This window comes from Podarcis tiliguerta, assembly GCF_965153285.1.
Source record: "Podarcis tiliguerta genome assembly, chromosome: 6".
NCBI lineage: Eukaryota > Metazoa > Chordata > Lepidosauria > Squamata > Lacertidae > Podarcis > Podarcis tiliguerta.
In genome coordinates, this window is record NC_139539.1 from 30,798,623 (window position 1) to 30,824,502 (window position 25,880).

A 25,880-nucleotide genomic window follows, 5' to 3' on the forward strand; every position below is an offset into this window, starting at 1 on the left:
CTTGCAGGATCCCAGTGGGTCGGAGGGTAACTGCATACAGTATAGTCTATGCATACAGTAAACTCATAACAATATTTTAGCAATGTGGCAGTAGACCAATTGTTTTAGCTCTTGGCTTGTTTTAATTGCTGTTACAAAGCTTTGTCCACAACTGCAATGTGAGTTAGGCCAGTGGTTTCTGCAAGCACCTCCCTTTTCTTTTAAATCTGGCCAGAGAGAAAACCCAGAGGTATGGGTTGAATAACTTCATGGACAAGTTAATGACCAGCTGGATTCTTCCTCCTTATGCATGTGAGAACAGCTTGCTTTAATCATTTCCCCCCTTCAGCACAATTATGTAGTGTAATAAAAGAACATAGGAGAATACATGTTGCTTCTGGGACTGATATCATTATTGTATTTGCCGTAACAGGAACATGGACTAGAAGAGGTGGAGAAGCTCCTGAGGAGACCAAGATCAAAGGCAGATGAGAGGCTTCGGCAGGTGCTAGAGGAGTTTGTAGCTGGATGTAGGTTAGTACTACATATTTGATTTCTTTTCACATAAAGCTGGCTTTTTACCTCCCTCAGCCACAGATAATTGCAATCATCTTGAAATAATATCCTGGAGTCCAAGAACTACAAATCCTAGAAGCTAAAAGGGAGAAAGAGGCAACCCTCAGACCATCTTATAGGTACAGTACAGACCCATGTGTGGTTTGGGCTGTTGATTATGGTGCTTAATCCACAGGCCAGCATTTCGATCCAAGCATGGGCCAAGGGAGGTGAAATGGGAAAGTTCACTCCAAAATGCAGAGTGAACCGGAATCGTCCCCAACCCTGTATTAAATTCAGCTCATGTTTTCATGTGATATGTGTAGCTACAGCCTGTGTGGTATGTGTGTGCTACTGTCATGAGCTCAGAACTCACAGCTTCTCTGATTCCAGGCAGTATTCTCTTAACGTGGACAAAAAGCCCATGGCCCGTCCAAACAACCTTGATCGTTGCCGGATGAAATCTCTCCCACAAAACATTGTAAGTCATGTGATCAAGCTGTGTGCATGCACTCTTGAGGAGCAGAAAGGAATTTGAATGTTCCATGTGACAACAATACTCTGACCTTCATCTAGCCCAATGTAAACATGGAACCATCATTGTGTTGCCAGGTTCAGTGGCTATCAGAGTTTCCCCAGATCAGTGCATAGCTTTGAAACCCATTGGTGAGGAATAACTGCCTCGTTATTCTGAACACTGTGGCTTATTTTTTTCCCTATGCTTTATCCTGCCTCTCTTCCTTGTTTTGTTTCCTTTTAACCCTTGGTATCATTGCATGGCCTCCATCCTTCTTCCTCTTGCTGCATTCTGCCTTGACTGTTCCATCCCATACTATTCTTCCCTTACTGCTCCATTCCCCGAGTTCAAACTCAGGGCCCCTCCAGATGTCTTTTTTATTGTGCATTAATTATTATTTGTCCTCATGATGGTATTGGGGCAGTCATAAGTGATCCCACCTAGAGAGGCCCTTTCTCTGAGTGAAATAAACATTTCTAAAATTACAGTAGTACTTTCTACTTATGAAAACACAAATTCCTCAGCAGTCTACAGCTTAGAGCTATAGAAATTGGAGATTCTCTGCTATGGGCAGTTTGCAAGGAGGTGTGGGAGAGCAGATGGAGGGGAAAAGATCGGACCTCTCAGTCTGGTCCCCTGTGTGGTTAAATTCATGGTTAGAAGATGTAATCTTTTTGTCTTCAGATACTATATGCAAAACAGGGGATGCGCATAAGAAGGCGTCTGACTCGCACCAATGTCAAGGAGAAAGTAAATGAGACAAAGATAATCTTGTCAAAGCTGCGCTTCCTGGCTAAAGAGGTATGTAATTGCAGGTGTGTGAATGCAATCAGGTTTGGGAGCTCCTATACATTATACATTAAAAGCCGGGTAGCTCAAGCTCAAGGAAACACTGCACCAGAGAGCATGATATTCTAGTAATGCCCTAGAATCCTTAGAATTTCTGTTTATGTTTTGAAAGAAGAAAGCAAACAGGTTTCTAGTTCTTTGGTAGTGGGGTGCGGAGAAATATGAGTGCATGTGAGAAATTCAGTGTGATGCTTTCCAAACCAAAAGGTGTATGGATGGTGCATGAAAGGATCAAGGGTTGAGATGAATTCGAAGAAGCTCAGCTCTCACTCTGGTCCCTACATCTGTTGCCTACACCCATGAATCACACCTTCCTTCACTTCTTGGTCTCAAACAAAAAGTTCCATTTAAAAACAAAAAACAAAAACTCAACTCTTCCCCCCCACAGATAAGGAAAAAGAATGTTTGCACTTAAAAAAAAATTAAGCTAGTTTTATTTCAGCTTTCCCTCTCATTCCTGCCCCCAGCCCCAGTGTCCTATCCCTGATGTCCTGATCTGGATGTTTAGCAACAACAAGCGTGTCGCATACACTCGGATCCCTGCCCAACACATCCTTTATGCAGTGGTAGAAGAGGAGAAAGGCAAGGACTGTGCCAAGATACAAACGGTCTTTCTCAAGGTGGGTGCTCACCATTTTTGCTCATTAAATTTCTGTTGCATGTACCTGACCCTCCAAGCAGCAAGAGACTCTAGGGGTTCCAGCACTTTCTTACCAGTGGTTCAGCTTCCTTGGAACAACAACAATAACAACAACAACTTGTTTATTTATACCCCTCACATCTGTCTGGGTTTCCCTAGCCACTCTGAGCAGCTTCCAGCACATATAAAAACAAAACAAAACAAAACATTTCTTAAAATTCCTGATACAGTGCTACAGTGGTACCTCGGGTTAAGTACTTAATTCGTTCTGGAGGTCCGTTCTTAACCTGAAACTGTTCTTAACCTGAAGCACCATTTTAGCTAATGGGGACTCCTGCTGCCGCCGTGCCGCCGGAGCACGATTTCTGTTCTCATCCTTAACCCGAGGTACTATTTCTGGGTTAGCAGAGTCTGTAACCTGAAGTGTATGTAACCTGAAGCGTATGTAACCCAAGGTACCACTGTATTGGAATGGTCATTGGAGACTAGTATCTTTAGGATATATGGTGTTATTTACACATATATACAACCTGAGCAAAGGATAAAGGGGCTCTACAGCTCTTGCATCCCATTAGGTTCCAAGGGAGAGCTGCAGGCCGTAGCTTTGGGATCTAGCATAGAGCAAGATAAAGCCTCTGTGTCTCCAGCTTCCAGCACCAGCCACAAACTCACACACTCAAAACCCCCACTTGGCCTATTGCTCTCCCTCTTACGGTGGCATAGCATCCCCCCAGGTGAGGTGAGAAAAGGCTCATCCTTTTGTTCCTATGCAACAGGGCAACCTCTTTTGACACATAAATGGCAGGTTTGCTATCATAGATTCTAACTTCACATACACAGGATCATAGGTTTGGAAGGGACCCATGTTTATCACCCAGACTGACACCCCCGCACACACACTTAGAACATTGCTTTATGTGTGGAAGCAGACCTAATAATTTATTTCATTCTTTTACTATATAAGCACTTCTTGCCCTTACCATATTTTAACTGAAAAAAATATTATTTGGGGCTTAAAGGTTCCAGGGTCACGGAGTGGTGACATCTTTGCAAAACTGGAAATCTACATGTGGCTTGGGGTAACTAAATATGTGAAGAACAGCACCGCAGAGCTACCAGAGGAGTTCAAACCAATATATGATAAGGCTGTGCAGGCTGCAAGAATTCCAGCGTACATCCCACCCAGTCAGCTCAACAGAGATGGTAAGACCATATTGTTTTTTGTTACCTCCCAGTCCTTTCAGAAATGAAAAGATATCATAACTCAAAACTAGCACAGGATAGAAGATTCTGATGTAAGGGTAGCCAGATGTTGTTGGACTCCAACTCCCATCAGCCCTAACCATCATGGCCGGTTGTACAAAGCTGTGGCACAGCTGATTGGTGGCAGTGATCCTGTCCCATTCCACTAAACAGCAGTGACATTAGTGCTAGGAGAGTGGCTCCACCTTATCACACATGCCACTATTGTCAAACGCCATAGTAAGATAAGAACCCGCAATATACGTTCATGCCACACATAACTGAATTTTTTTTTATATGTTGCTGTTCAGCAATTTCATACCAGAGTGAAGAAATGCAGCCTCTGATATGTTAAAGAAAGACTCCTTAGTGAGCTCACTGCTAAATCACCTCATCACTCAAGTGTGTGTGTGTGTGTGTTACCTTAGCTAAGTTGGCAGGTGTATGTTTGTGTGACACACACACACACACACACACACAGACACAAACATATATCTACCAACTTAGTTAAGGTTGCATTCAATGGATCTGAAGTGGACCCTGGTCCATGAAAGCTTATACCACCATAATAAATTAGTCAGTTATTCAAAGTGCCACAAGACTCCAATGAGCTTTAAAAATGAAATGTTCATGTGGAGCTTTTTTTTCTTCTTGCTTTTTTGAGTTCTAGCAGTTTCTCTTTCATGATTAAATGCTGTTGGATATATTTATCATTCTGCCCCATTGTAAACTTGTTGGGAACAGCAATGATTCACATCAAAGTCATGTCTAATGTGTGAACGTCACACATGGCTGTCATCTTGGGAAGCTGATAGGTGCATTTTGCTTTTTGCAGACTTCAGTTACTTTCAGCTGCGAGCCCATTTGTACCAGGCTCGGGGGATTCTCCCAGCTGATGAAAATGGCCTTTCTGATCCATTTGCAAAAGTGGTGTTTTCAACTCAGTGCCAGACTACATGTGTAAGTGTATTTGCAGCAGACTTGTGAGTAAACACATTTGATAGCCCAGGTGAATATTGAAATGGTCCAGGATAGGGGTGGGGAAAACACTCAGCGAGATGTTTTTGTTTGTGTTTTAGTGGGAAAATGGTGTTATAGATGTGGATAAAATTAATAAATGCCATTTTGGTTATTTTTGGTATGAAGGTAGAAATATAAGCTGCAAAGGGTAGCCTGGCCAAGCTAGGGCTGTTAAGGAAACAATAGAGAGCCATTGAGGGTCGTTACAAACTTCTTGCCCCAGGTGTGACCTGAGAATGGGGATTTGGAAGGTTGCCAGGGTAACTGCTGGGGAGGGGGAGAGCACTCCATCTTTGGAGTGTGCTGACTGCAAGCAGCTTATGCTGCTCCCTCTTGGAATGACTATGCCATAAGATCTGGACCCCCTCCATGCAGACTAAAGAAAATAAACCTATTTTCTTAAAGCATGACAGTCTCTGCCATGTCTTCCATTCTCCAAAGGGACACAGACCCTGTGTGTGTGCCTGTGGCCCCATGAGCTCTTGCCACTGCTTGGTAGAGAGAGGGGCAGGCACCGGGCTTTTGTAACAATAGTAAAAGACTATAAGAGTCCTGTTGGATGAGACCAATGGCCCATCTAGTCCAGCACTCTGTTTCCAGGTTGCTCAACCTGATACCCATGAAAATCTCACAAGCAGAACGGAAGGGAAATGGTTAAGCAGTCCTTCCCTTTACTTAATTTCACAGACTCCTGGGGCAGCTGTTGTTTTAAAAAGTAAGTTGGGTGAAAGATATACATGACTGTGGATTGCATGGGTCCAGCCTGGTTCTAAAGGAGCTGTTTAAACAGCAGCTTTGATCTCTGTTAATTCAGATCTTGGAAGAGACACTCAGCCCAATGTGGAATGAATTACTTCTGTATGACCAGCTCATTATCGATGGAAAGAAGGAGGACTTGAAGACAGAGACTCCAATTGCTGTTGTCAATATCTTTGACTACAATAAATTTGTAAGTTTGAACATATAAACTCACCTGTTTTGTGTGGCTGTAATTTTCTATTTGGCTGCAATAGCTTCTCGGGGACCAAGAACTCACATCGACCATAACCCCACTTTCCTGCAGAAGCAATTCAGAATGGTTTGGGAACCACCAGCAGGTTGAAGGAATAATATACATGGCATGTTGCAGAAAAACGTACACCAATACAGTTGATCTAGTCAAGCACTTGGGTGGGCTGAATGTTCATACTAATCTAGTTCCTAATCTAAACAATGTTGGGAGAGAGGTTAAGTCACTCTAGCAGCAGGCTTGCTGAGCAGTGCTCAGTTGTGTGAATTTTCTGCATGAGTAAAGTAAAAAGCAGAGGCAGGTTTGTGATACAGTGAAGATGGAGGTAAGGGAGCTCATTGCTCTTAGATACAAAGGGTGCTGCAGTGTGGGTAAAATGCCCATCATTGGATCTAATGGGAAACTGGGTTCCTGAAATAATGTTTCTTGCCATATCTGATAGCTGCTTCCTCTTCTTTCCAGGGCTCACCTGTGTTCCTTGGTCGAGCCTTTGTTACACCACTGGTGAAGCTGGTAGATGAGCCATACAGCAAACCTTCTCTCCAGTTTTTTGACATTTACAAGGGACACAAAGCAGCTGGGGAATTAATTGCTGTCTTTGAGCTGATTGAACTGGATTATAGTGGCTACTTAGAGGTAAGTGGGCTCATTGCCACCTCATGGCTACAGGGATGTGTTTGGCAGCTCAAATAGGTTGTGAACAGCCTGCGAATAGTCTCATAATAATAAAAAAATGGCCCAAATCTCATGTAACAGTAAAGTTTTGTGCTGATGAGCTGGACTGAACTTAAGTCAAACCTCATGGACATGTTCTCCATCACCTCATCCTGTGTAGTGCTGGAGGACTTTGCCAGTGTTTCATTTCATTGTAATTAGGGATGGGGGAGAAATCTGTTTCAGTTTGCATTTAAAGGCAAATCTATTGCATTCACACTTTCCACATGAACCGAAACACAACCATCCTTCAACATTCCCCCTTCTCCAAATTTTGCAAAGTTCTCCAGCCAAGAAATGTGTGCAAAAATGTATACACTGGTGTAAAATGTATTTATTAGTATTTATTATAATGCATTTATTAGTGAAAACAACACACAAAATGTGCAATATTTGCTTGCAGCGATGTGCATATTAGGCAAACTATCATACGGACATCTCTATTGTGAGGACTTTTTACAAAAAATAAATTGCAAAGGGATATGGAAATGTGGAGAACTGAATTTAAGATTGGAGTAAGGAGAAACAGAGAGACACCAACATTGATAGATGTACTTATCCCTAACTGTAATTTAATTTTGTGTGTAAACCAGGGTTGTGATTTATCATAAACTCTGGCTAGTTAAACAAGCCAGCTTCATATCCCCTGGTTTGATGTTGGCTTGTTTAAAAACTAACCAGAATTTGTGATAAAACCAAGTTCTCAGGTTCATCATGTTCTCCTAGCAGAGGGGCCTTGTGTTTTAGAACAGGATCCTGAAGCATTGATGGGAAAGAATTTTATGGAAAGACTTGATATGAGACAGGTAGTACCCAAGTGCCCTTCAGTATATAACCAGTGACCATCTCTCACTGCTGACCACCCACAACCAGTGCAGTTCATACTTCTAGGACTAGAAGAGAGAGCCTTCACAGCTTTCACTTTAGAAAGTGAAGATTGGTTATGATGGTAATTGGTGGATAAATTGACCGGTGGGCATTTAAGTCTACATAGCTATAGAGAAGACTTTTAAATTGTTGTTCTGTGCTGTCCAGCCATCAGTGCCTAGTGATGTAGAACCCAAGGAGCCGGAATATCTGGGAGACCCCCGTTCTGGACGATTCATTATCCCTGAAGGTATCCGACCAATCCTTAAAGAGTTTCGTATAGAGGTAACATTATTTGTTCTTCTTTTAGCAAAGGATTTATTTAACCTAACCATTTTGTTTTTAACCTGTTCAAATACATCAGTATTATAGGGATTCTCCCTCTTACGTATTGACATGATGATTATTTTTAATCATTCCTAATATGTAATTGCAATTATCATATTAATTGTTGCTCATTTAGCATTTTGTATGAGCTAATTTGGGCGCAATTTTGTGAAAAAGTAGCAAGGAAATAAACAGAGGAGAGAATGAAGGAATCTAGCTTGACACACAGTAACTAAGAATGCAATCCAAATTCCCTTTGCTGCACCAGGCTGTGGTAGGGATTGGATAGAGGTGTCTCTACCAGTGTCACTCCAATAGCACAGAACTCTCTGTTATGCCCACCAAATGTGTGGGTGAGTGAAAATGCGGCTGGTGGGATTCTTGCTGGTGGTGTTCTGGGGCAGAGATGAACTGAGGCCACAACCATCATGTGTTTACATGAGGCCTAATCCAGGACCAATCACTACATCAGCTCCAAGATGGCACAGAGATTTGCCTACTCCCCCCTGCCTTCTGTCCAGGCCAGCACCACCACCGTGTTAAGGTCCATTGTTCCTCAGCTGGGGTTTGGCTTGCAACCGTAGGCTAGTTTGCAAGAAACAGAGAACAGGAGAGAGTAGGTGGGTGTCATATAGGTCTGTTAATCTAGAATGCATCTGTGACTGGGAAAGGTGCTTCAGTGGTTTTTGAGAAGAGGACCATTTTAGAGAAGGAGGGTGTTGGACCCTGTACGGAGTACCCAGAAGAGTCAACTCTTCTGCTTTCTTTCTTTTTTTAGATCTTGTTTTGGGGCCTGAGAGATCTGAAGCGTGTGAACTTGTTTGAGGTTGACCAGCCACAGGTGATCATTGAATGTGCTGGGAAGAAAGTGGAATCTGAAGTGATTACAGTCTACAAAGAGAACCCAAATTTCAATGAGCTTGTCAAATTTGTTGATGTGGTGAGTAAGAGGCAGATCTCAAAAGACTGGGATCGCCTTCCATTACTTGATTAACAAAACCAGAGTTGTATGGCAGTAATTTAGAAGCTCCCATTATCTTGAGTTAGCCTCCGCTAACTCATTGTATACATTTCTGCTAAATAATGTTCCCATCCACTGAGAACCTTTGAGGTTTCCATGTGCTTGATTATCAGTAGAAGTAGCTGAGCAACAACCTGAATGTTGCTGAATGGCTGATACTTTGGTCTTGAGCAGAGCTGTAGAATTCTACAATCGTAGCTGTGGAAGCTCCAATGATGGAGCAATCTGCTGCTCTTGAAAGGCCATGCCACAGTAAAAAAGCTGCATTAAAAATACCACTAAAACATACATGCAAACATGCAACCCAAACAGTATATGTGATTAATGCCTGAATTGGATTTATTTCTGAGATTTTGACTCTTAATCCATACCTTTTACTTGACCTCTCTTCCTAATGTTGCCAGGGTTGATGTGAAACATTCACAGTATCTTGTTGAACTAGGATATAGAACCATCCCACCAGTTATCAAATCACTTTATACAGTAAAGAATCTTATTTGGGACCTTATATTAACTGCTGACCAAGATTACTAATTCAGTTTACTGTTTTAATTTCTGTTGTCATTGCTGGGCTGTTTTAAAAGGATTGCTTTATTGTTTACTTTATTCATGGATGTTAGTTTTAACTGCATTGTTTTATTGGGTACAGGCAACTCCCTGTTTGTGTGGGGGCTGCATGCCAGGTCATTGCACATGTCAGTGGTTGCACATAAGCCTGTTCTGCCCCCACCCTGCCCCTGTTCTGCCCCCCTTTGGCCATGTGTCAATTGGATGCCCACAAAATGGTTGCCGCCTGTATTTTGATCCTGGTGTATTTTAAAATTTTCTGCATATTAACAATGTTGTGCTATATGTGTGTGTGCTTTGTACACTGCTTAGAAGTCATCTGGGCATCAAGCAATGTATAGTCAATAAATGACTAATAATGAATAAATAATCTGCTTTGTGGCACCTCATTGTATTCCACAGGAGCTTCCAGAGCAGGTGTACTTGCACCCACCTCTCAGTATCTTCGTGGTGGAAAAGAGAGCCTTTGGACGCTCTGTCATGGTGGGAACTCACATAGTTTCCCATATTATGAAATTTGCTCCTAAAGAGCTAGATGAGTTGGAAGAGGAAGACGACAGCCCATCCAAAAGTGAGTCTTTAGAATCCCAACTCCTTTAAGGGACCTTTCAATGAGGTGGAATTGTGTGAGGGTCAAGTTAGGGTTTTATGTGCTGGGATTTAACATTTGCAGAGTGTGACACCCTGCACATGGCATTGGACTAGAGCTACTCTGCTGCTCATGGCCATATCTAATTTCTTGGCATTCCTATGCCAGAAGGTCAAAGCCAAGGCAGAAAACATTCAAAGCACCATGCTTTGAAAGAAAAATCTAAGCATGGTAGCAAGACTGTGCAAACAACCTAAGCTTCAGTATTTCTCCATTTTGCTTTTTTAATATCTTCTCAGAGTCAGATTGTATTATTTCCACCTAAAACCCATGCTGTGAACATATAGAGACTGTATTTTATGAAGGAGTTTTAAGATGAGTCAGGCCAGTGGTACATCTAAATGCAACATCGTTTCTCTTTGTCTGCTAATTAGAGGAAAGTTGTGGGTGGGTGGCAAAAGGCAGGGCCACACCATACATTTAAAGCACATTAAACACACATTTAAAGCATATGGATTCCCCCAAAGAATCCTGAGAGCTATAGTTTGTTAAGGGTGCTGGGAACTGCAGCTCAGGGAGGGTGAAACTACAGTTCCCAGAAATCTTTGGGAGAAGTTGTGTGCTTTAAGTGTGCACTGAATGTGCTTTAAATGTATGGTGTGGGTGTGTCCATAACTGGTTAGTAAAGCGATAATGATTCAGCAGGTGAAGGCCTGCATTCATGCTAAACTATACAATTTATACTGTTTTCTTACAGCACGGAAAGCCTCACGGCCGAAAATCTCCAAATCAGTTCTGAATCTTGGTGCAGCTGCTGGGAAGACGGTGATAAACATTGGTGCAGCTGCTGGTCAGACAGTAATAAATATTGGTGCAGCTGCTGGAGACATAGGTAGCAAAGTAAATCCCCTTAAGCTTGCAAAGGTGAGTGTAGCAATTGGATGGTCACAGGTTCTGCTATTAGAGGAGTGTTGTAGCTCATAGGAAGTGCCTTTCTAAATCCACATTGCAGAAATGGATTTTCCACATAGCTGAATCATTCAAAAAGCTTAGGAACTTCATGGTGGGGGAACTTTACTGAGCAGCAGAAAAGGGGGGGGGATACAAACAGCAGGGGTGTAAATGCAAATAGATATCATTGGAACAGATCCTCACAGATTTCAGTAGGGTCCCCAGGGAAGATTCTCAGACACATCCTTTTATCCTAAATCCCAGGTATTTATCACAAAAGGGAGTGCTGAGTTGCAGTCCTTTGCTTTCTCTAGCAGTAGGCATGGGTTGTGGTGTGTATGTGAGAGAGCTATGCATGTTACACATGAACGTCTGCCCCAGGGAAAGCATTTTGATCTTTCCCGTCAGAAGTTTCCTTTGTAGGAAAAGCCATGTAACAACTGTGGGAGGTAACCTGGTTTAAGGGATGTGAGTCAGTTCCATATCAGAGCATTAGTAAGCAGTCAGCATAAAACCAGGAGAATCTGGGAGAAAGGAAGCTCAGAAAATCGGTGGAAAGTGTGTTTAAAGTTAGAATTATCAAACCTATAGAACAAGCTTTGCTAAGGAAGAATCAGCATGGCTTCCCCCAAATGGAATTTCTGCTTCACTAATCTTTTAGAATTATTTGAGAGTGTCAGTAGAAGCATTTTAGTAGCAGACATTCTACATTTGGACTTTAAAAAAGATTTAACACAGTCCTTCGTGAATGACTTCTGGGTGAACATAACAGGGATAAGAGGATGGGTCCTCTTGTGGACTTGTAACTAACTGAAGAATAAGAATCCAGTGAAATCCAGTAAAAGGATAATTTTCACAAAGAAGGGATATAAGCAACAAGGTTTTCCAATGATTTGCTATTGAAATTGGTACCATTTAATGTATTCATAAATGATCTGAAATTAGGGAAAGCAATGATGTAGTAAAGCAGCAACATGTGGACCAGAATTCAGAATCTAGGGGCCCTCCAGGTACTGTTGAACTCCAGTTCCCATCAGCTGTTATTCCAGATTGCTAAATGGAACCTCCATGTTTGGGAGCAGTTTACCTCTTACTCATTGCTGCCGAAATAGATTAGAGCTTGCCTATAGGCTTCATTGACACTGTTGGAAGAAGGACACTCGACCTGATGGAGCTTCTGGGCCAACCCAGTCAGGCCCTTGTGTTCACACATGCCTTTGATAGATTGAGATAATTTATTCTCAGGCACCCCTGAAGAAACTCCCAATTGATAAACTCACACATGCCTTTGATAGATTGAGATAATTTATTCTCAGGCACCCCTGAAGAAACTCCCAATTGATAAACTCATGCCGAAGGAGGAAGAATTTGAGGAGGAAAAACCTGAGAAAGAAGAGCTGGATTGGTGGTCTAAGTACTATGAATCATTAAAGGAATTAAACAACCAGGTAATGGGATTTCAACTACTGAATTGTATTTGCAATAGAAGGTAATCTGCTTTGGACTACAGATCCCTTCATCCCTGAACATTGGTCATGCTGGCTCTGGCTGATAGGAGCTGTAGTCCAAAAAATCTGAACGGCAGCAGATTGGGGAGGGGGGAGGGACTCAGGTGTGAAGCAAATGACTGCAGTAGAGAACTACATAGGACAGGTAGGAGGAAGCAGGAAAAACCATATCCCATCAGGATACTGCAATCCCCTCATGGGATTTGGAGAAGGAGAAGAAAGAAGAATGGAAGGGGAGTAGGAAAGGTCCTTAAGTAAACTTAGCAAGAGGATGGGTTCTTTTATGGATTGAGAACTACTTAAAAAACAGGAAGGCAATTAAATTATGAAAAAACAAACGAACAGTTTATTTCAAATACAAAGGCGCTTTTTTGGTTAAAAAAATAAGGTGCCAGTAATCATATCTTGATAGAAATGCTGTGTGTGCCAGCCACCACAAAACGGCTACTATGGGCAGGTGCAAAAGAGGTGGCAAGTATTCTGTATCATCACAAAAAGAGTCCTGCCTTATTGTATTCCATTTACAATTCAATATAGGATGTTAGGATGTGAAGTAAAGGGTGATTTGTTTCTAGAACATCACACATTAATAAATCAGTTCAGGTTTCCCTAGCATACACAAATCTTTGCAGGATTCCTAGCAAGGCCACAACAAGAAACTGTCATGTCCCGTGAAGCTTTGTGTTAGGGTGGAATGCTGATTTTGATGTTCTAGTACAGGGATGTCCATCAGGTCGACTTTGGGTGTTCCTCCCCCCAAAAAGCTCAAGAACTTTGGTGAGGGCTTCCCCAAAAAAGCTTAACAACTTTGGTCAATCCGATGGTTAGATCACTGCCAGTGTTTTTATACTGGGAGTAGATCGCAGTCTCTAGGGAGTTGGACATCCCTGTTCTAGTACAAAGCAGGATTCTTTAAAGACTGAATTGGAATGTGGGGTGGGTGGGGGTTAGAATGGTGCCCAGAGTCCAGGAGAGGAGCACTGGTGGTGGGAGGGCTCCACTCTGATGGAGGTCCCAGCTGTATCCTAATAAGCTAAAGCTACCCCTTCTGCATTTCTCCTGCCAACCATTAACAAATCAAAGTTGGTCATATCCATTAATTTCAATGGGTCTACTCTGAGTAGGTCTAATACTGGAGACAACTCAAAATTTGTATTATATAGCTTCTGTTTTCTGCAGCAAATTTTATGGGTTTCTGGAGTGTTGGGGGTGGTGTTATTGTGAAATTCATCTCACATTGTTAATAGATTTGCTCAGTTAGCAGCGACTGGTGGTTATTTGTCACAGTCTGATTAATAACTATCCTATTTTACAGTCCTACAGTGATGAGGAAGAGGAAGAGGACCCAAATGATCCAGGTGAGATCTTCATACTATAGAAATTGCTAGGACAAGGACCTGAACTGTCCTGAATATCTTGTGTTCAAATGACATACCCATCCCAAAGTGGTGTTTTTATTATTGTTCTGTTTGTGCTCCCCTTCCCTGAGCTGTGAGAAGCACGGTTCCCTGTGTTGGTGTAATGTGGAAAAATAGGTGAAATTGCGCCTGGGTTCTGTTCAGGGTTAGCACGTCAGCTGCACTGGGTGGTAAAAAAATATCTTTGGGTTATTTGTATCCACCCGAGACCAAATGCCTAAAGCATTATTCATCTACTCTCCCTTTCTCTGAGGAATGTTTGTACATGGAGTGATCGGTATAAAGTCAAGGCTGGATTCAGCCATATTGGCATGATTGTGCGGTATTTGCCGAATGCAAAGGTTACATGCTAAATGGTCAAGTACAGCATGGTGAGCTAGCATAGTAAAGTGCTAGTGTATCTCTCTGTAAACTTGGATCTTTACAAGGTTTATTTCTAAAACCAAAGAACTGTATTATAGTAGATTAGTTCATGATGTACCAGCATCTCTTAAAGTTAATGTAGATAGTGTGTTTATGCTTGTCTTGCACCATGAGACAAAACACACTTTATACTTTGAACTGGACTGTGTGGAAAAGGGGTTTTCTTAACCGGGGATTCTGGAAAAGACTGACTATTGGAAAGCAGGAAGACTCTGATGTTCTGCTGGAAGACTCTACTGGAGCTGTGCATACTTTGCTGCTCAACCTAGTCAAAGTGTGGTATACAGTGGTACCTCTAGTTACGAACTTAATTAGTTCTGGAGGTCCGTTCTTAACCTGAAACTGTTCTTAACTAGAGGCGCGCTTTTGCTAATGGGGCCTCTTGCTGCCGCGGTGCCGCCAGCACACGATTTCCATTCTCATCCTGGGGCAAAGTTCTCAACTCGAGGTAACTCTTCCAGGTTAGCAGAGTTTGTAACCTGAAGCATTTGTAACCTGAGGCATTTGTAACTCGAGGTACCACTGTAGTATCAACAACAGAGACCAGTGGTGCTTTTTGTGAATATCGGTCTGTTTGCAAATGTACAAAATGAACAGGAATTATAACTGGGCACAGAGTCAATTCACAGTAATAGGTGTTCAGTCTCTCAGAAACCTCTTTCTCTGTCTAGAACCTCTTTGTAACACTGGTTTTGGCTGGCAAACTGCTCCTTTCAGATTTCATAGGATTGGTTCACACACAGCCATCTTAATGAAGCACCATGCTTGCAGAAACCTCCCAGTGCCTACCTACAGTGTGCCCTGGTTCTGTCAGCTGCGACAGGTGTCTGCAGTGGAACCACTTCCAGCCTTTCTTTGCTCAGTGCTCACACTGAATTCTCAATTGCAAGCATGAATGCCTGACGCTAGAAAGAATAAAGGAGAAGAACGGGGTGGCGAGCAACAATCTGGTCACTGACTTTGTTGGAAATCGTTCAAAGCTGCAGGGGTTGAATGGAAAATCTGTGTGATATTTGACTGTATGAGTTGAGCAAATTATCCCATTAATTTCTCAATGTCTTATTTAGATGGAGGGAACTTAAATGTTGCTTCTCTTGACGCGGAAGTGGACGACGGCACAATAGTTGAAGTTGAGCCACCTCGTCCCAAAAGGAAACTTATAGCTACATTAAAGGTAGGTCTTTCAGAGACAGAATCCTTTCCTAAGTAATCAAGGGTACATCCTATTAAGGATAAGTAAGGGAAGGGCCATGGCTCATTGGCAGAACACATGGGTTGCAGAACACAAGGCACCTAGTGTTTCCAGGTAGGGCTGGAAAAGATTCCCACCTGAAACCCTCAAGAGCTGCTGCCAATCAGTGTCAGCAATACTGAGCTAACTTCCAAATGGTCTGTGTTAAGTTGTGGGTGAACATATCAGACGACACAGCCATTCTTCAAACAGCTCTTGTTTATTCAGAGGCCAGAACAGAACTGAACTGAAGGGTTCAGTCAGCCTGCTTATATAGAGCTCCAGTACAACGTAACTGTAACAATTTTCTAAAACTATCCAATCACTGAACGTCATTTTTGATCCCTTATTTGCATGACTATCTACAGTATCCCGCTGCTGGCCCAGGGTGAGAACTTCAGTACATAACAGTCTGACTAGATACAAGGCGTTGCCTATGTTCCTATTGATTTCTGTGAGACTAGGGCTGGTGTATTTCAGCGCCCACCCCATCCCCAATTTGTATATTATGCACATCAATTTGGGCATTTCCTGCCAGTTGATTTGTGTCTGCTCCTGACATTTACCACACACACAAAAAATCGGGAAGGAGTAGTGGAAATAATTGTTTACTTCACTGTTTGCTCAGGCCAGGAAAGAGTGGCCTGTCTTATTTATGTGTGTATTGATATTTGTTTATAAAAGTATTTATATACCACCATCTCATAATTTTTTTGACTAAGGCACCAATGTTCATTATGTTCTATTCTGTCAGCCTTTGAGGTTGAGACCACAGTGAAGAATGATAAGGAGAGATGTGAATGACTGCTCTTTTATTAGCTCTTCAAAACCAACAACGATCATCTTGCAACATCTTAAAGACTACACATTTGTTATGTCACAAGTTTTAATGGATTTAATGGATCCACTTAAAAAATGATGTAGAGACCTGTAGTGACCTGTAGCACCTGTAGCGACATGACATAACCTATTCACTTGATCGGTGAATAGAACTGAAAACAGATCACTAGAGGGGAGAGGCCTCTGGTTGCACTAACTGTTCTCTGTACTACTAGTTTTTATTATCAGCTGTTATGGCAAGAAAGCTCTAAAATTAACATGTCTCTCATTTCAGATCTACAGTTCAGAGCTGGAAAACGAGTTCGACAATTTTGAGGACTGGCTCTGTATTTTTCCACTTCATCGTGGGAAAGCCAATGAAGATGAAGATGGAAATGAAGAGGATAATTTAGTGGGAAAATACAAGGTAATTGGCTGGATTCAACTAACCCTGTGCACTAACGCAATGGCGGATCTAGCCTGCTCTGTAGGATGAAGGCTAATACTTTGCTCAGAATGCAGTAATAAACCTCCTTGTGTCTATTCCTTATGGAGTTATAGCTTTACTTTTACTGGGCTTTTCCTTCTCCTGTCTCTCCTGTGATTTATTGTACTTCCAATATATGTGTCACCAGAGGTGTAGTAGAGCTGTGATACTGCAGTACTCAACATGCTGCAGTCTCCTAGGAAACAAGAAGAAAAATCTTCTGACAGGTGTATTCAAAATATCATTCTACTAGAAAGAGTGACATAGATTTCCTTTTGTTTAATCCCTCTTTTGCAGGGCTCATTCTATGTCTATCGGGCTGAAGAGGCAGGTGCAGAGCACAAGATCTCCCAGGGCATCCCCAGAAACAGACCCATTAAGGTCCTTGTCCGAATTTATATTGTAAAAGTAAGTATTTGTACGGAATGGCATGAGTTTTGAAACCTGTGCTACAATTACCAGATAATGAATTCATAACCATCCCACAACCTGCAAAGTCCCCTGGGATTTTGTTGTCACTGTTTGTATCTCCTTTGAGCTATGGCAAGGATGATCTCCCAAGATGGATAGTAGCTCTGTGATTTAAACCCTTCATTCAATTCAAGCTGCTCCTTATAATTGTGCTTTCATGAATTTGAAGATGAGATGTCACAGAAGGAGCCCCTGGAATTTCCAGACTCTGCCTTTAGATTGGGGAGACTTGGGGCTGCTAGTGCCATCGATTCCATTCCGAGATGCAAACAGCATTCTAAAATGTTCTGTATTTTGCAGGGAGCCTCCAGACTGTTAGTGTTTTGCAGGAGGCATTCAAGTGCATATGGAAATGTTAGGTTTGCACAGCTAAAGTAGATTAAAGTGCTCTATCATCCCAGTGCATCAAATCTCCCTCTCCATTTTAAGCAGCCTTTTTGCAGTTTGGAAAGTGACAGGGAAATGCATTGAAAAGTGAGGGGTGGATGAATAATTAATGGGAGGACATGTAAATACCCCACAAGCAAATCAGAATAAACTCAGGCTGACTGCTTATTGTCATATAACTGTCCTATATAGAAATCAGCATGAATACTGCATAACCTTTGTGCAAAATAATCAGGATGAATGCTAAATAAACAATATATTCCTTTTGGGGGGAAGGGGAAAAGTGGCTAACTTCTAGGTCGCTCTGCCTCCTGAGGCTGGAAATGATAATCTTCGAGTTCCTTGCAACTCTATGATTTTATAACTCTTGATGTTTTGATCACGTAACACAGGTCAGTGATCTTTTGCAATAGTAGTTTTCCGTTACCGATTCAACCTGAAGTTCCATGAAGGTGTTTCCAGACAAATATATGTAATGCTATATGGTTTTGTTCCACCAATGTTATAGTGCCACCTATTATGTTTTTTAGGCAACTAATCTGAGTCCAGCAGACCCCAATGGCAAGGCAGATCCCTACCTTGTGGTTAAAATCGGGCAGCAGCAGAAAGACACCAAGGAGCGGTACATCCCAAAGCAGCTGCATCCAGTCTTTGGAGAGTAAGAACGCAGCTTTACTTTGCATCTGAGTTGTATCCTCTCCACATTGCTTATAGCAGACTTTGCCTTACCCCTAGGTGAACCTAGGCAACTGCAAAGGGTAGCTTGTGTTGGCCCCATTGTTGGAGATGCAAAAGGGAGGGATTCATATTCTCAGCACCACCTAGGTGTGCATGCATCTCTAACAAGATGGTGGTGCAGCAAAGAAGGAAAGAGGGCTGGATCTATAGGAAGATGAGGAAGGCTATAGCAGTTATCAAAGGATAGCAGAAATGAGGGGTGAACAAATGAGAGCATTGTTGGGTTCTGCCAATGACTTGACCACATGAGATGGGGGAGAGAAATTGGCAAGTTCAGGGTCTTCAAAGTGAAGGGTCTGTTAAAGAGGACTTGTGCCAGTTGGATGTCATGGACGGATGTGTGTGACTTTACCCAGATATGATACATAGGTTTAAAATGGTGCAGGTTCTATTACAGCAAGAATCAAAGTGGTGGTGGTTGTACAGAGCCTACTTCCTTAGGTTGCTTCCCATCCTCTAGTTGCCCATATATATTCTCATCCTGTCTGCCTCTCTCTTCTTCAGAGTGCTGGAGCTGAGCATATCGTTTCCCATAGAATCAGAACTCACCATATCGATATTTGACCACGATTTGGTCGGATCAGATGACTTAATTGGGGAAACAAAGATCGACTTGGAGAACCGATTCTACAGCAATCACAGAGCCAACTGTGGGTTGGCCTCGCAATATGACACGTATGTAATATAGAAGGAGTTAGCAAGGCAACCACAAACCCTTCTTGTCATTTTGTTAGTATTTTTTAAATTATTATTTTGCAGAAAGTATTGCTCTTTCAAGTGGCTGGTAGCAACTCTGTAGCCTTCCCAATGAAGCCTGTTTCTATAGTGGTGGGTAGGGGTTGGACTCTGCTCCCTGCTCTATAGAAACGCCTCCTGGAATGCTAGCACTAAGATGAAATAAACCAGCTTCACATTCAGTTCTGTACCCATTAGGAGGTAATGGCTATGGCCTCACATGACACTAAGCCATCATTTGATCTAACTGTTCAGCAAACCACAGGTCATCTTACAGGTGAGCTCACAAGCCACAGCTTATTTCTCCAAAGCTTAGTTTGTTCTCCATCTGATCTTGCCTTGTAGCTTAGATGAGCACCAAATGAGACAAGTTTAAACAAGGTAGTTGGTTCAGACATAATGCCATGCTAAAGTTAAAACAAGCCATGATGAGTTAAGCCAATAACAAACCATGGTTTCACACTGCTTTGTTTTCAGAAAACAAACCATGGTTTCACACTGTGCTTTGTTTTCAGAAAACAAACCATGGTTAGTCTGCTAGGTTCAGATGTTCAAACAAACCATACTTTGACTTAACAAACCATGGTGTAGTATTATGTGCAGACCAGGCCAATAAGTTTGATCCTGTTCCTTCCTTACAGAGAGGGCTACAACATGTGGCGTGATGCTTTCAAACCCACACATATCTTGGACAGTTTGTGTAAGAAGAATTCGCTCCCCTCAGCTGAGTACAGGCGGGAGGAAGTCAAAGTAAACAACAAGATTTTTAAGATCCCTCCTGAAGCTTTTCCTGAAGGTACTGGTTTATGCTAAAAACAAACAAACCAACACACCCCTTTGTTTACCCAACTTTTCTGCCAAGTTGCTCAAGGTGATATACATTGTTCTCATGCTCCCTATTTCATTTTCACAACAACACTGTGAGGTGGGTTAAGCTGAGAGGCAGTGACTGGCCCAAGGTCATCCAGTGGACATCTCAGCTCAGTGGGGATTCGAATATGGGTCTTCCCAATTCTAGTCTGACACTCTAACCACTGAACACTACTTGTTCAGTGTTTCAAATGAGAACATAAAGCCAAAGCTGCTAAAGTGAGCAGTGGTGAGATCCCTTTGAGATTCCTATATAATTTATTTATAATAATAATGATAATAATTGATTATTTGTACCCCACCCATCTGAATGGGCTGCCTCAGCCACTCTGGCTGGTTTCCAGCATATATAAAAACATAGTAAAACACTGAACCTTAAAAAGCTTCCCTATACAGTACAGGACTGCCTTCAGATGCCTCCTAAAGGTTATATAATTCCTAGGCTTTGCCATGACGTTCTTCATTGGTTGATACTGATAAACAGTACTGATTCTGTCTGGTTCCCTTTCTTAGGGGCTTCTGGTTATTTATTTATTCATTCATTCATTCATTCATTCATTCATTTATTTTAGAAGCCTTTGTAAAAGACAAGAAAGAAAACGAAGATGAAACCTGGTCTGCTTATGATGAGCACAAGGCTTTGTATGTTCTTCAACACTGGGATGAAATGCCAGAATATGGATATAAATTAGTACCAGAACATGTAGAAGTTCGGTCCCTTTACAATCCAGACAGCCCAGGTCTCCTACAGGTGAGACGAGACTGTTGGTTTACTCATAATACAACTTCTTCACATTGGTACTATAGGATCATGTGCAAGGAATGTTGCACTAGCACAACCCCAGCGGGGAAAACACACCCCTGTTATATCCATTGTAGGGAGGGCAAGGCTGTTATACATAGCAGATATAGACAGAAAGGGTGGTATGGCAAGAGGCAGCACTTGAGACCAAAAATGCATACCTTCTTCCACAATCATAAAGGTCTTTAGGCCAGCCATTACCAATGTAGGGCCCACTAGATGCTTTGAACTGTAAGTCCCTTCAGCCCCAGCCACCAGAGGACACTAGGTTGGCAAAGACTGGCTTAGCTTCTTCCCTTTCCATTGAAGCCTTGGGAAATCATACCTGTGTCAACGTAGACGTAGTTTGTAAAACCTTATGCAGAGACTTTGGAATGTATGAGTGAGAGTTGTTGCACTAATCCCAGGTAACTTCGAAACAAAAAGAAAATTAGCTCCTGAACATTGAAGTTGAATAAAAATCATTTCTCTGAGTTTCAGAATATGTCTACAGTATTTCATAAATACTTGTTAGCACCATTCTGGACATTTCCCCCTCCCTTCATTAGATAGATTCGACTGCTCTTGAATCTCAGAAACAAACACCTTGTTTTCTCCCAGGGTGCTCTCCACATGTGGATCGATATGTTTCCAAACGATGTCCCTGCACCACCTCCTGTCAACATCAAACCACGACTCCCAATCAGGTAAAGGCCCTCTGTGAACTGGAAGAGAGCCAATTCCTAAACTATTTGTTGCTTTGCCTTTTATAGAACGTTTTCTTACATTGTGTGCCCCCTGGTAGGAACTATTGCAGGAAAGCATCTGCAACAGGCACCTGACCTGCTGGTGCCTGTGCTAATAATGTATAGGAATTGCTATGTGAATGGCTACCACTATGCAAATGGTATCCCCTTAAAGAGGAGGAGTCTCTTCTGTTTTAACATGCCGGTGAAATGCAAATGAAGCAAGTTTAAAGGCAGAGTCCTTTGGAAGATGTTTTGAAGCTCCAGCGATCAACTGATTGTTGGCGCTTCGAAGCACAGTTGTAAGGTTCTCAACAAGCACCAACTATTGATTAAAGAGAGTACTGAACTGTTGAAGCCCCAACTACTATATTATTATTATTATTATTATTATTATTATTATTATTTATTATTATTAAAATTTATATACTACCCTTCATCCGAAAATCTCAGGGCCGTTCACAAGATAAAAAATACAGAATAAAAGCACAAAGAAATAGAAGAAAGCCAAAACAACACAATAACCTTCCCTCCTACAAACACACTGTCAGCTGGGATTGGTGGCACTTGGGTGCATTTCCACCAAGGAGCTGCACCACCACCAACTCAAAGTCAGCTGACAAAGCCTTTGTTTGGGCAGGTGACCTGATGCCCTTGGATGGCAGTGGGTGTTACAGCTAGTGGAGCAAAAAGGGAGGAACAGCTTGGACTCAAAATGGAGTATTTCTGCATGCACCCTTTCTCTGCAGAAGGGGAAATTACTTGGCTTTGAAAGCATTTCCCCTGCTGCAGAGACTTCACACTTATATCCAGCGATCAGCTGATTGGAAGTTACAGGGAGCCTCTCTGAAGGCACAAAGCCAGCTCATTGGCACTAAACCTGCTTCTTCAAAAAAAGGTTATTGTAACCATCAACTGACCGATGATTACGGCAACCTCTTTTGAGCTTTGATAGGTGTCACCCACCTGATGTCATTACAAGTTGGCCCACAGCGGGTGGAAGAGAGAAGGATCTGGCCCGCCTTCCTGATGCAGTTCCCCACCCCTGGTCTAAGGACTAAAATTACTCAGTTGCACCCTGTCTACCCTATGATCATTTGGGTTGCTTCTGTTGTGGTTCACATACTGGGTAGTCTGGCCCCATATATTGGTAAAGGATACTCTTCGTTCTTTGTGGAAAGTTTTGTCCAGAATTTACAGATGCAGAAAATAAGTTTTGAACAGAACTTTGCATTTTCTCATTCTTTCTAGCTATGAGCTGCGTGTCATTATCTGGAACACGGACGATGTGGTCCTTGACGACGTCAATCCAATAACAGGAGAAATCTCCAGTGACATCTATGTAAAAAGGTGCCTTCACCAATAGATTCAGATAGTCCGAAATGATAAAGAAATGATAAGTATAGCTTATTATTTCTTTAGAAACAAGAGGATTTCCCTGATGGAATAGGCAGCCAACTGTTCTGGTTTCAATACAGTAGGTTGCTAGTTTAGCAGGAGTTAAAACTTTTGATTAATAAGTAATATTGGGTTGTATCCAATGTAGTGCTAAGTAACTGTCCCATTTTCACCTGCACAATGGGACCCTCTCCCCCTTCTCCCACACGTACTCCCTAAATTATGGGTTTTGTACCTTTTGTGAGGAGGGGCCAGGAACTGGTGCCAAATTATTGCTAGATTCTAATAAAGGTTCTTCTGCAGTTGGATCAAAGGACTGGAGAAGGACAAGCAAGAGACAGATGTTCACTTTAACTCTTTGACTGGGGAAGGCAACTTCAACTGGAGATTTGTGTTTCGCTTTGACTACCTCCCAACAGAAAAAGAGATAACTTACAAGAAGAAGGATTCCATCTTCTCTCTGGAGGAATCGGAATTCCGAGAGCCAGCTGTCCTGGTCCTTCAGGTCTGGGACTATGATAGGATTGCAGCAAATGACTTTCTAGGTATTTTAATGCTCACTGTGCCTTTTAAAGGATTGGGGCATATATAAATGTTTTTCTTCTTCTTCTTAGTTTTTTCCTGAAGGATGTGCAACAAATATATTGCAAGAAAGTTAAAAACTGTCCCTACAAAGCTTCTGAAACTCACCTTTTCTTTCTACTCCTCCTTCCCTGCCTGCATAAAACTCATCCATTAAGAGGCCTTTTTAGCAGTGCAATTTCCTAAAACGGCTAATCTGAACTGACGAGGCTTCCAGGGATAGGAAAAGGAGAGTGCATGTGCTCGGCAAGCACATCTTTCTATAGTCCATCTGTTTTTCACCTTCATATACAAATAATTTATATTCAGTAAAGTAATCTAGCCCACTTGTGTCTAAATTCTCAGTACAGCTATTAAAAGCTTGTCTGCTGCAAATAAACAAATGGTAAAACACCACTCAAAGCCTTTCATTCATGACTCCATATTGTTTTGATTTGGTTTCAGTTCCCTGTTGATTAAATTGCATGGAATTGAATCAAAACAATATGGGATAATGGATGAAATTTTGTAAAAACACTGGGGCAACAACAAGCTCTAAAAAGGAAACACTAATAGGCAGCACCATTTAGTGGTTAACCAAGGTACTGCATATTTTTGAACTTCATTCTGATTTTGTTGGGGTGAAGTTGCAAATTCTGAACATGGTTTGCTGCCCAGATATCAATTACATTGAATGCATGAAACTAGACAGCAACAAAGAGATCTCAGCTGTATTTCCTACTATGCCGTCTTTTTGCACATTTCCTCTTTCTGTACATCTCACTGTTTCCTCATGTAATATGGAGATTTACAACATCCTAGTGGTAAGAAATTGCACGCTAACGACAAATTTAGGTTGAAGAAGAATGTTTTTAACCAATGAAGATGTAACATTCTTGAGGGCAAAGAACATCACAAAGCTTGAGATGGAAGGAAAGAAGCATGTGGAGGATATCATGTAGTTTTTCCCTGATGCCTCTGTTGTGACCTGTTAGGATCATTTAAGATTTTCCCAGGTATCTTTCTGCTTAGGCGATTGTGTTCCTTCACCCTTCCCCTTTTAATATAATGTTGTGTGGTGTACAAATACACCCAGGGGATGATTTAGTGGATGCATTTTGCAGTGGTGGACTTGGGGCTCTCAAATTTCTGTGGTGCCCCATGAACCACCAGCCATTCTCGCATTCAATCGCTAGTCTGACTGGCTTTCTTATGTGGAGTTGTGGGCCAGCACCATCGTGCTCTCTGTCTCCAGAAGTAAAATGTCTTGGTTGCTGAGGAAGAGTTCCTCTGCCCCACCCTGCCTTGGAATGCAGGCTTACTTGAGCTTCCCTACTTTTGTGCCTTCCAGTCTCCTAGCAGCTACTGTATTTTAAAAGGAAGTGGAAGAGGCTGCTGATTAGTTGGTCAGTAGCTCCTGGGATATGCCTTGAATCTGTTTTCTGACTCTTGGTTTCCTTTGCCTTGCTGTTCCCTGAATACTGCTCAGTTTTGTTTGCTCATTCCTTGCCAGATGATCCTTAATTTTCCCCTGATCCAGCTATGCTGACTGTGTCTCAGTTTGTCTACTGAGACAAACTGCTGTATTTGGGTTTGCAAATATTTTTTCCACCCAGTCAGATTGACAATGATCTTAGGCTTCCCTACTCGGTAAGCTAGGGCTGCCATACATTACTGGAATTTCAAAGGCAGAATTGGCATCCAGTGGGAGTGTCTGAAAGGTGGTGGCTTGTCCTGGATGTTAGGCAAGTCAATCAAAAGACCAAAAGCTCAACAACTTTTTGGGTAACCCTACTGTAAGCTCCTTTTTGCAGTGCATTTTCTAACTACTTCTATTATGATGGAAGTTCCTGTTTTGAACCAGGGAACTGTTTGCTCCAGTCTATTGTTGTGATCTCTACAAAAATGTAGTGGCTGCATTCTGTAAATCATATCATAGCCCAATAGCTGCAAGCAAAATTCCTGCAATTCCCTATGGATGGAAATGCTGTGTTTCCTAGCCACCTGGGGGGAAATTGTCAAATCTCCCATTATAAGTGGCCAGTATATGATGTTATCCCAACTTTGTTGTGTTTCAAGGAGCCATTGAGTTGAAGCTGAACGATATGGTGAGAGCCGCCAAGAGTTCAGAGCAGTGCACCATCAAGATGGCCAAGGAGAAGGCCATGCCCCGCTTCTCTATCTTCCGAAACAAACGAATGAGAGGCTGGTGGCCATTCATCAAACTCAAGGGCCAGGAAGACATTGAAAGGGAAGAGAGGGAGGCTAAGCAGAAGAAGAAAAAGAAGAAGAAGAAGAAGTGGAGGAGCTCTGTAAAACCAGAAGATGTTGAGTTTTCAGATCCTAGTGGAAATATCTTCATCCTTACAGTAAGAGAACTGCACTGAAGATGCAACTATTTTTATTATTATTTACATTTATTAACTATCTGTTAACCCGTTTCTCTAGGCAGCATACAAC

At 42.1% G+C, this 25,880-nt stretch overlaps 1 protein-coding gene across 2 annotated transcripts in view; it reads left to right on the top strand.

Annotated features, from left to right (window-relative positions):
* Positions 1-25,880, top strand: part of LOC310679169 (fer-1-like protein 4) — a 50,535-nt gene that overhangs the window by 22,246 nt on the left and 2,409 nt on the right. For both annotated transcript variants that reach the window (XM_083443952.1, XM_083443951.1), the window contains exons 19-43: positions 413-513; positions 928-1,015; positions 1,736-1,852; positions 2,368-2,520; positions 3,560-3,743; positions 4,618-4,742; positions 5,617-5,751; positions 6,274-6,447; positions 7,561-7,677; positions 8,498-8,659; positions 9,710-9,878; positions 10,654-10,820; positions 12,164-12,295; positions 13,671-13,713; positions 15,264-15,370; positions 16,542-16,673; positions 17,031-17,141; positions 18,122-18,249; positions 18,834-19,004; positions 19,706-19,860; positions 20,507-20,685; positions 21,337-21,422; positions 22,713-22,811; positions 23,163-23,404; positions 25,500-25,789. In XM_083443952.1, the coding sequence (XP_083300078.1) occupies positions 413-513; positions 928-1,015; positions 1,736-1,852; positions 2,368-2,520; positions 3,560-3,743; positions 4,618-4,742; positions 5,617-5,751; positions 6,274-6,447; positions 7,561-7,677; positions 8,498-8,659; positions 9,710-9,878; positions 10,654-10,820; positions 12,164-12,295; positions 13,671-13,713; positions 15,264-15,370; positions 16,542-16,673; positions 17,031-17,141; positions 18,122-18,249; positions 18,834-19,004; positions 19,706-19,860; positions 20,507-20,685; positions 21,337-21,422; positions 22,713-22,811; positions 23,163-23,404; positions 25,500-25,789 (3,567 nt within the window). The remainder of the gene's footprint in view (positions 1-412; positions 514-927; positions 1,016-1,735; positions 1,853-2,367; positions 2,521-3,559; positions 3,744-4,617; positions 4,743-5,616; positions 5,752-6,273; positions 6,448-7,560; positions 7,678-8,497; positions 8,660-9,709; positions 9,879-10,653; positions 10,821-12,163; positions 12,296-13,670; positions 13,714-15,263; positions 15,371-16,541; positions 16,674-17,030; positions 17,142-18,121; positions 18,250-18,833; positions 19,005-19,705; positions 19,861-20,506; positions 20,686-21,336; positions 21,423-22,712; positions 22,812-23,162; positions 23,405-25,499; positions 25,790-25,880) is intronic.